Source organism: Electrona antarctica, assembly GCF_951216825.1.
Source record: "Electrona antarctica genome assembly, chromosome: 1".
NCBI lineage: Eukaryota > Metazoa > Chordata > Actinopteri > Myctophiformes > Myctophidae > Electrona > Electrona antarctica.
This window is the reverse complement of record NC_136806.1, coordinates 15162720-15174135: the sequence shown is the minus strand read 5'-3', so window position 1 is coordinate 15174135 and position 11416 is coordinate 15162720. Positions and strand designations below refer to the sequence as shown.

The 11416-nt window shown below is 42.1% G+C and overlaps 1 protein-coding gene across 1 annotated transcript; it reads right to left on the bottom strand.

Annotated features, from left to right (window-relative positions):
* Window positions 1-6166: 6166 nt before the first annotated feature.
* LOC306915974 (transmembrane and coiled-coil domains protein 1-like) lies at window positions 6167-7465 on the bottom strand (the record flags this gene model as incomplete). Its single annotated transcript, XM_079493675.1, has 1 exon — window positions 6167-7465. One exon carries the CDS (start codon window positions 7463-7465, stop codon window positions 6167-6169), a length of 1299 nt encoding a protein of 432 aa, XP_079349801.1.
* Between the last annotated feature and the right edge of the window lie 3951 nt (window positions 7466-11416).

The following is an 11416-nucleotide window of genomic DNA, read 5'->3' as shown; positions in this document are numbered from 1 at the left end:
ACCAAGTCGACCGCTGGACCTTGCACATGCAAACAGAGCTGCTACCTTTATTTTCCTGTATACTATTTATATATAATATATATAAAAATGATGCCATTTGTCCCAAAGTGACTGCAAAACAATTGCTGTTATTTGTTTTACAAAAGCTTTATACCCTGTTATAACATGTATATAACTATGCAATGTGACATAGCTCTGTTTACAAAATGCTGTACCTGTACCCTCTAGCTCCAACTGTATATACTTTACCCATTTTCAACTGTTTTTATTATATTGTGACACTTGCTTTGGCAATGTAAATGTATGTTTTCTTATGCCAAAAAAGCTCCTTTGAATTGAATTGAATTGAGTACCCGTTATCAATAAGCTTATCAAGCCTGTTATCAAGCATAGCAGCCCATGGCGTCATGTTTAAACAATCAAGACAAGAGGCGATCAAGAAATAAATGTAATCATCCATGCCTGGCACAAACATGGCGGTCTAAAAGTATGTTGATACTTGGCAACAGCTTAAACAAAATATATATATTATTATTATTTATTTTTTGTTTTGTTTTGTGGCTTCAATAAGGTGCTCGTTATCAATAAAAATTAACGAGCTCTAACCCTATTCATAACACAGGCAATGCCACGATAAAATACTCAGGATGAAAGTGGACTACATCCATACAGTCTGTAGACTGCAGTGCTGGAAAAAGTACTCAATTGTTTTACTTAAAGGACAACTATAGTTTTTTTTCAACCAAGGTTCATGTTTTAGGTTGTTATTAGATAAAGTAAAAGATGAGTGTTCATTTTCTTTCATTTGCTGCTTTCTTTCGTTTTAGGGATTTTAGCTGTTTTTGACAGGGGGTGGGGGCATTCGAGCATGGGGCTAAATATGTATTTTTTTTTTTACACAATTTTATGGTGATTTCTTTTTTTATGGTTTACTATAGTCCTAATAAACGCCAGGAAATTACATCTGGCCACAGAAGATCACAGGATCTACTGAATGTGAAGGTAGCCTATGGGGGAAGGCTTATACTGTGTGTATAGGCTCAATATGTCAGTTCATCACATTCAATAGATCCCATGATCTTTTGTGGCCAGATGTAATTTCTTGGGGTCTAGTAGGACTATAGTAAATAATAAATAAAAAAATCGCCATAAAATTGTGTAAGAAAATACATATTTAGACCCATGCTCGAATGCCCCCGCCCCCCTGTCAAAAACTGCTAAAATCCCTAAAATGAAAGAAAGCAGCAAATGAAAGAAAAGGAACACTCACCTTTTAGTTTCTCTAATAACAACCTAAAACATGAACCTTGGTTGAAAAAAAACTAAAGTTGTCCTTGTAAAAGCATAAATACTGCAATGTAGAACCAAGACCAGAATTCGAAGTATACTTGAGTAAAAGTACAAAAGTATTGATTTTGCACCTATTTTAATGAAGTTGTGTTTTTTCTGTGTTTGGATATTTCAAACATGAATTTGAATGACTGTGACATCATAGTGCAGAATGTCAGGTCTTCCCGGACTACAATGGACTACACAGCCCATGTTTCTAGCTGCAGTTCAAGTCAGACTGGCCCCTATAGGGAAAGAAAAATGGGCGGAGTCAGAAGTACTTAAATTTGGTGCAGACAAAAATAATCGAGTTCAGTGCATTCAGTGCTTGCTTTGACTACAGAGTGACGTATCAAACAACATGGCGGCCGAGTTATGCCGCCGTCGGCCCGAATGTCAACCATCTCGTCACCTCGCTCTTTCCCTATAGCTCCAGTCAATCGTCTTGTTTTTGTTTGTTTGTTGCTAGTTTGGCTTTTGTTTTGAGTTTCTTTAGTTCTTTATGGATTTTGTTTAACCCATTCGGGGGCGGGAACCCCTTTTGGTGTTAGCATTATGTTATGCTTTAGCTATTGAAAAATAGCAGATCTACAAGCTCATAGCGCGCCACCGAGTGGCGCACTACGAGCTTGTAGGTCTGCTATTTTTGAAAAATCGAAGAACGACTGACATAGAAACATAGCCTTTTCAGAAAACTGTCAGGATGTAGAAGACATTTTTAGAATCTGATCTCAGGTCAAAATGGACCTATGCTAGAATAGAAAATTGTAAAAGTTATTGTGGGAGTGTCATGGTGCAGTTAGAACTACAGCAAACATGCAGTCCATGTAGTCCAAGGAAGATACTTTAAGGACAGTTAGTATGTTAGCACCGGATGTTTGGTGAAATAACATTGGAATCTATGAGAGCCGGCTGGACCAGCTTATGAGCAAACACTATTTCAGCGACCTTTGTCATATAATCGGTGCAGTAATATTAAAGAAGACTTATCACGGTTTTCTAATCACTCTGTTGTTGTTTTTTTTTGCTGTGCACACTGCTGTACAATTTTATCGAGCTATTTGGTTGTCATGGCAACGATGGACAGTCTCGTGATATGGCTACTTTGGCATGTTCATAAACATCCACTTTTTCCTCTTTAGATACCTCTATAAAATGATACAGTCTGCACATCGAAAAGCAACACAGCAGAACAATGTCTGATATGTCTTATTATACAGTCTGCACATCGAAAAGCAACACAGCAGAACAATGTCTGATATGTCTTATTATACAGTCTGCACATCGAAAAGCAACACAGCAGAACAATGTCTGATATGTCTTATATATCGTTATATCACTTGGTTGGTGATGGGTGTGGGCACCGCGTTGACGCTCCATTATTGGTGGGAGCGTCTCTGTGGGTGGCCACCGGTAGTTGACAAATACAGGTCACTCTAAGGCCTCACTCACACCTTTCGATAACAACATTGATGCATGCTAGATGTAGGCAAGATGTAAGTATCATGGCCGCCCCAATGCATTTCCAATGGAAGTCACATGGTTTGATACAACATTTTTGAATTCAAGCTGTTGTATGGCTTTCGGCTGTGTTTCGACCGCCCCCCTCCCCCTCATACAACACAAATGTTGTGTCAAACCATGTGACTCCCATTGGAAATGCATTGCGAGCTTGCATCAGCTATACATCTCATACAACAAGCATACATCAATCTGTTGTGCATGTGTTGTGAACAACAGATTCACAAATCAATCTGTTGTGGGAGGGCGAAGGAGTTTCAGTGGAAGGGCGAACTGGACCGGGCGTTCCCACCCGGCTGAACAGGAGTGTCGACAAACCAGTTAACATTCAGGGCGGGAACCCCTTTTGGTGTTTATAGCATTATGTTATACTTTAGCTATTGAAAAATAGCAGATCTACAAGCTCATAGCGCGGCACCGAGTGCCGCAGCTTGTAGATCTGCTATTTTTGAAGAATCGTGAAAATGAGGCGCAAATCTTTGAATATATATTCTTTCAGAGCGAACGTTTTCAATTCAAATCTTTGCTATCTGGGGGGTTCCCTGGAACTACATATTTTCAGATGGGGGTCGGCGGCCAATTACATATAATCTTGGGGGTCCTTGACATGAAAATGTTTGAGAACGACTGATATAGAAACAGGGTTTTTCAGAAAACTGTCAGGATTTAGAAGACATTTGTAGAATTATCCTCGGGTCTACATGGGTTAAGGAATCCGACAAGGACACCATCCCCTGCCAGCTTCCCACCCTGGTCTGGAACACTGCCATTTTGGTTTGTTGGAGCGCCTGCCAAGCCCAAAGCACTGCTCTCATGAACTGAACCCGGTCCTCTGCAAACACTGTTTTACCTCCACACCACTACAAATTAGGCGTATACGAAAGCAGAAGAAGAAAAAAAAATACAAATAAATTAAATTAAATTAAAAAATCACACCCGTATGAAATGAGGGGCGCTCTTGTCATCGTACATCAATCTATGTTTTTTTTTGTGGCTTTCGCCTTTATTTTATATGTTTTATGGAGGGACAGACAGTAGGCTGACAGGAAATGGGGAGAGAGATGGGGGGAAGACATGCAGTAAAGGCTGTCGGGATCGGGAGTCGAACCCGCAGCACACTGCCAGACTGGATTACCAGCCAGGGTGCCTGGACCATTGAGCCATGGCCCAGGCCACATCAATCTATGTTAGCGGACATTTGACATTGCTACATAAGGCCAATAAGGTGGTCCCTTATTGGCCAAGCGCTCCCACCAACGTGATTGGTTGGCCGATTTGCTCGTTTACATATGACGTAAGTTTTCCCTTCAATGTCAATGGCATTTAATGTTTTAATGTTTCATTTACGTCATATTTAGCGGAATTCTGATGTAATTTCTCGCGCCCCTTAAAAAAAGAAATAATAATAAAGGGGGCAAGATATTATCATGATAAAAGATCCCCATAAGGACTATTTGTCCTCTCGAGTCCTCTCTTTTTAATACATCATCACCACAATTAGCCTACATTCATTAAATCATTTTGTTAGGCTAAAGTTACTTTAGAAAACTATGAGCAATTGTTTAATTTAATAATATATAGGCCTATATACTAATACTTTACTATGCTTTATAATTTGGTCCTGTGATGCTTACACATTTTCTCATAATTTACAACAATGTATTCATTCTCACAAAAGTTGAGCTTATAGCCGAATTAATATCCGTTGCGCGATTCGTGCCTGGGAACCGCTTGACAAAAACACAAGACATACAAGATGACAAGGTATCACAATTCATGGATTTATAGATAGTGATATATAAGTGGTAACAATACCACTTGAAATAACTGAAAGAATGAAACTCAAATTTACAATTTATTCTTCCAACTGGCGCTACCCTCGGGCCACAGTTGCACCAAAGTCAGACCACAATGGAAACAAGTCCCCGGGGACATATTTGGGTCATCCTTTTAGCTCAGCTAGAGCTTGAGGATTTATTCTATACTACACCGCGTTCTGTTTACATTTCTGACTAATAGAGAGTTCAATCAATCAAAAGTCCCGCCCTCCTTTCATTTCATTTCATTTCCAATGACATTCAATGCATCCCAAGCACAATAGATGTTTATTCACCCTCTCTCCTTACATTCGAGAAGGTGGTAGAAATAGAGAGTCTAGTAAGAGAGTGGTGACACGCTTTGATCTCGCCGCAAAGCGGGTGCCTATGGGCGATAGTTCCAAACATTGCTCCTATGGCTGGAACTATTCCATTGAGATAGAATGAGCACTTCCGCATTCCATTGTTACAATGAGAGTCAACGAGAGTGTCATTACTCTCTTACTAGATTACTCTGAATAGAACATGACCCCCGAGATTCAACCTGTGTATGTATGAGTTCATCCGCTCCCTTCATTGACACTCTCCTCTTAGTCGGGGGATATATTAATAACATCTGGGAATGCAGTCCTTACCAATACATTTCTTGACCAATGTGTTTGTATAAAGGTGTCTATTAGTAACACATCTCACACATTCTGAACTTCAGTTTCCCTATAGGAGAATCTGTGACAGCTGTTGCAAGTTTGGGTACCATTAACGGTAAGATGTCATTGGTCCGTCCTCCCGTTTAGTCAGACCATTACTAACACACATCGCAAACCCTGTTACCTAACCCTGAACTCACAGGAAGCCACGGGTGACTTTTAGCTTTTAACCCACAGCACGGGTGAGTCTTAAAGGGCCACGCAGGTCTGACTAACAGGATGTCTGACTTCCCATTAACAATCTATATGCAGGCAAAAGTGACAAAATGTGATTCTTCTTTAGGTAGCATCATGTGACGGGTCAAACTAGGGGGTTTTCATGATTCTGAATCCATTGCAAAAGCATTTGTCTTGCACGGAAAACACTCCTTGGGCTAAAAACCTCCATAGCCATCATGAGGTCATCACATTTTGAAAAGTTTAATTTTTCAGCCGCTGACACAAATTCTCCTATAGAAACTGGATTTCAATCTTTGTGCGATGTGTTGCTATAGACACCTTTACAAAGACTGTTGGCGAAGATATTTATTGGTAAGGAATGTATTCCTAGATTGGACATTGTTCTGATAATATTATTCCCTGACTATCTTCCCCTTCATCATCTGGGGTGCATTCCGTTGACGTACTAACAGTCCGACACGCAATAGTCCGACACCCTACCCCAAACCTTAACCTAACCGCATGCGGAAGCCACGTATGTGTCTTAACTGGCAACGCATGTCGGAGCCACGCGTGAGTGTTAATCGGCCACGTATGTGTCTTCCGACATCATCCGACATCATCTGTTCCTCGTTAAGACATCCAGGGTGCACCGGATAGCAATACAGATACATGTGAAATGGCCTCCGAGTAGTTCCAGCAGATGGTGAGGGTGACCAGGACTACTAGGGTAGAAATAGCTGCACGACTGCGTCTTGTATTCATCAGGGGCTTCCTCCCCTTGACCCAGACAACCACCCAATAGACAAACGCCAGAAGATAAAGCACGGCCAGCAGCATCTTACTGCCTAGACTGTTCCACAACGTGCTGTTCTCCAAGGCCTCGAGCTGCAATGCTTGCTTCTGGTGCTGCCGCTTCAGTTTCTCCGAGGCCTCCAGGCCCTTACGGTTGACCCTGGCTTGTACGTTACACTGGTTGTCCATTTTCTCCTCCACGCTGGCGAGCTCCTGTTTCAAGTCATCGACCTGCTTCTCGAGGCTGCCCAGTTCCTGTTTCAAGTTATGGATTTCATTTTTATTTTTCAAGTTATGGTTTTCCTTTTTCACTTTTATGTCATTTTCACAGCGGTGTCTGTCCTCCTGCATGGCTTCCAACACCATCGAGTAGTCCCTCTCGGAGTGAGACTTTAGGTTTTCAAAGGCTACCTCCAGTCGACACTGGTTGTCCCGTAGCTTTTGGATCTCACAGAGCACAGCGTCAAAGTCCGAGCTCTGTCCGCTTTCAAACGAGCGATTTCCCTTGGAGCGAGGTGGGCCTCGGGGGGCTTCTGTGGTGCTGTTGGCCCCGACGGAACCAAAGGCAGCGATGGTGCAGTCGTCCTTACTGCAATGGTGGCATTCGGCACGTACAAACCTTTTACGGATGAGCGAGGCGATCTCTCTGCGCTTGGACACCACGGCGCCCGCTGCAGAATGAGATAACGTAGAGAGGCCGCCCGTCACCTTGGCTCCGACGTCTTTGAGGCCCCGGTGCATGTCCTGGAAGACGTCTTTGGAGTGACGCGGTATGCCGGCGTCGTCGTGCTCCACCATGCGAAGCTTACAGTGGCAGTGCTCCAGCCGCCTCTGCAGCTGATGGATGGTCTGGGCCGACACTTGGTTCGTCTTCTCAAAGGCCTGCTTAATGCACGAGCGCTGCTGCTTGTTAGAGTTGTTATTGACCAGTTTGAGGTATTCCACCACGTTGTCGTGACAAGCACTCTGTTCCATTTTGAGTTTCTCGGAGAGCTTGAGGATCTTGTGTTGAAGTTGGAGTTGGGTGTGGGAAATGGCGTGCTTAGTTCGCTGGGCGCTCGGGATTCCACTGGCTACATGAACACCATAACCCTCCTCGGCGCCATCTTGTTCTAGATGTTTTACGATGACTGACATCCTGTATGGTTTCTCATCTCACAACTTCTGTGTAAACCAGAGGAAACAATCTTAATTCTTCTCGTGTAAAATGGCTTTTAAGCTGTACAGTTCGTTGCGTCATTTGATGACATCACCCCTTCGACGTACTCTGATTGGACAGTGATCAGTCAGACATGATTCAGTGTTCGGCATGTTGTGTCACATTTTTTGAGGGGCCCTCCTATAGTGTCTGTAGATTATTGTCCTAACACAAACATTAAATGCCATTAACAATGAATGGAGAATTTATGTCATATGTGTCTGAGCAAATCAGCTATTTTTGTGCTAACACAAACATTAAATGCCATTGACAATGAATAGAGAATTCACTTCATATGTAGACGAGCGAATCGGCTATTTTGTCCTAACACAAAGACCAGCAGACCTTATTAACTTAATATTTATTTTCATATTTTTGAGTGGTGTAAACCACTCCTACAACTGGCTTTTGTGTGCAGAAAAAAATGAGCATGGTTGCTATGTTCAAAATAATTTCTGACGTAATTAAATCACACCCGGGTGAACTGGATGACCGTAGCAACCATGGTCATTTTCTCTGCACAGAAAAAGCCAGTTGTGAAATCACATCCGGGTGTGATTTCATTACGTCAGATCAGAGCTGATCAGGCTACATAATATCTTACCTTATTTCATTACGTCAGACATTACGTCAGACCACAGCTGATCATGCTATATAAAACCTTACACCACTCAGTTCACACGGGTGTGATTTTTTGTTTTACATCATGCAAGATGTATGATGATAAGAGCGCCCCTCACTTCACACGGGTGTGATTCTTTTATGGCGATGTGGCACCGAAGGGTCTAGAACACAGCTGGTTCTCAGATTTTGGGTTTAGGCCTTAATCAATACTATCATAGATGTATCATAGATCGGGTCTGACTTTTGCTTCCATATCTATGATGATAGTCTTGGACTCTATCGCCCCATCATGTCATCAAACTCTTTGGGCCCACACCTGGAATGAGGGTATTATGCGCTGGGTGAGCGAGTTCCATTGAAATGAGTGCCCCTCTCCAAGTGTAATATAGCTCTGTCACAGTAGCATATCCCTCCAGTTGTAATATTCTTTTTTGAGGGTCCAACACCCATCTTTGTGTGTGGCCCGGCCCCCCACTTGGCAGCCAAGTCTATGGATTTTACTTTGCTTTATGTATGCCCCCCCCCCCCCCCGTGATGTCACAATGTATGTGTGTTCCCCTAAAGGTGTCCCTCACTTTACACTAGTGTGATTGTTTCATTCAGAACCCGCCAATAAACTTGGGGTTTGGATGTATGTATCCTTCCTCCGTTTCACGTTTAGCCTGTGTACCTTTTATGCCCATGTAAGGAGATCCCTGATGTCACCAATATGATGTAATTAGTGCTGACATCATAAGCTTGCCTCCAGGTACTATGACGCACTTATTCTGACAACGGGTACAACAGGTACTCTGACCAGGACAATGTGTACTCTGAAAACTGGTACAACGGGTAGGCCTATTGCATAAGTGGAGGGAAAGTCAGAAAGAGTAAGAATGTGAGACGGTCGGAGGAGATAAGAACAGAAAGAAAGAAAGAAAGAAAGAAAGATTGATTTTGAGAACACGCTAGCCCTTCCTCTATTCAGCTATAGCAATTATTTTTCCCAAGGGTAAAATGAGAAACAGAAAATATTGTGGAGGGCCGGGCCAAAAGGCTGAACTCATATATTAATTTTAAGTAAGAGTATTATGTTATTAGTATTACCTCTGACTTCAGTAAATACATTTTGGCATGAGTGGACATTTGAGGGGTGACAAGGAAGTTAACAGGTTGTACATCACACGCAATTCACGGCAGGTAACAGGCTTCAAAATAAAAGCAATGCTGTTTTAGTCCACACACATAATCGTTTGCCCCACTAACTTCATATTCGACACACGCGGTCCACACCCCTGCAGGGAGTGCAGTGCCCGGTATCGAGTCGGTTGGACTCACGGTTCTCCAGAACCACCACAAAAGGCTCTGCTCAGGCTCTGCCAGTGGGCCTAATCAGCCTAAATCCCCTCACCTGTGCAATTTCCAGCCTCTGCCTCAGCCAATTGATTGCCATGGCAACCCCACACCTGACAATTGATTAGCCTACTTAACCAGTCCACTTTTCACAGTCAGTCAGCCCTCTTCAGACACAGAGATCTCCATGTGGGACACAGACAGACACTTAAAACGGGTGCATCGTTCTCAAGTAGGCCAGTAGCCGACGGGCACGTACAGGTCTAGTAAGGTAAAAGGCACGGTTAATGCCCAGGTCTGGTGTATATTCTTGTCCTACACAAACATTAAATGCCATTGACAAGGAATTGAGAATTTACGTCACATGTGTCTGAGAAAATCGACATGTTACGTGATGATGTACGATGATAAGAGCGCCCCTCACTTCACACGGGTGTGATTATTTGTATAGAAACGGCAACTCGGTTTGGCTCCTCCCCTTTCTTAGTCAACTTCATCCTGGGTGCTTCTGTGTTTATTCCCACTAACAACACCACCATGTTTAATGCAATGGCGCTGACAGAGAGAAACACACTGTATTTGTGGGTATTACACTGCCATCTTGTGGCTGTTTGGTGTCCATACAAAAGAAAACTGCATCACTAGTTCCCCAAATAGTGTCCCCTAGATACACTACCTATTCTTTCAAATGCCCAGATTTATGAAAAAGCAAAAACTAAAATTTCTGCATACCAGAAAAAGTGCTAGCCTGTTGCTCTCGCCACAAAAACTACATTCCAGAAGTGACATCCATCACTGAACTAGCCTGGCTAATTAACCAGACTGCCAACGGCTGATTCGGTCTGGCTTATTAGCCAGGCTATCACTGAACCAGGATGTCAGGCACAATGACTTATGTATGTTGTCTTTTTAATCAACATACAAATCTAAACAATTATTAATTTCCCATTATATAATCTGTATCTTCAAGTAATAAACTTAAAGTATGTGCATGTATTGTATGCAATTTCTTTATGGCAGGCATGTTTTAGCTTCCTTGGAGTGATCAACCCTGTTACTGTCAACCTTTTAAATGTTGAAGTGGTCCGCACACAGGCTTTGCTCCAATAGTGTTTATTTGTATTAAAACACCATTAAATTAAGACACAACGTTTCGGCCTTCATCATCACCTGATGAAGGCTGAAACGGCGCAAGCCACCTGCTTTTTAAACCTTTTAAATGTTACCATAGAAATAAACTAATACAACTAAAATATGAAATTGTAAAGATTGAGATCTCACAATTGCAATTTTAATTTCTATTTAAAAATAAGTGCTGCCTAAAGATAGCCTATTTAAAATGTTTAAACACAATTTAAAAAAGGCATTCCACTTATCCTTTCACTGATGAGACTGAAATGGACCAGAAGTTTATATATATCTGTATTGTACTCATCTAAAGTACTTAGCAGCAGTGGAAAATGTAATCTGGTAGTAGATTTCATGTTTGCATGCAAAGGTCCATTGCATGCTTTCCCATCTTGCATCATTGCATTCGACTTTAATCTAAACCTTGACTGAGTCTGTCATGTCTGATAAATATTGTCTTTTATATTAAATTGCCAATGTCAGACAGTGCACCAGCCCAACTTTGAGAATATCTTCTAAGTTCTATGCCTATCTATGAGTCAGATCCAGCCTAGTTTGCTGATTAAATAAATGAAATGGTACTAGTGCTGCTGGGTAAAACTTAAAACTCACACAAAACTAAGTAACACCCCCCACACACACTACAAAATAATCAAACTGCACAGACAGAGACTACAGCGAGCCATCATGAAAGATCAGATTACAGACTGCAGCCAGCACCACCGCCATTGCATTAAACACACACAACAACTGGACCAACAGTCACTGCAACAAGTCTACATGTTTATTTACCTGGTTGCAGTGTT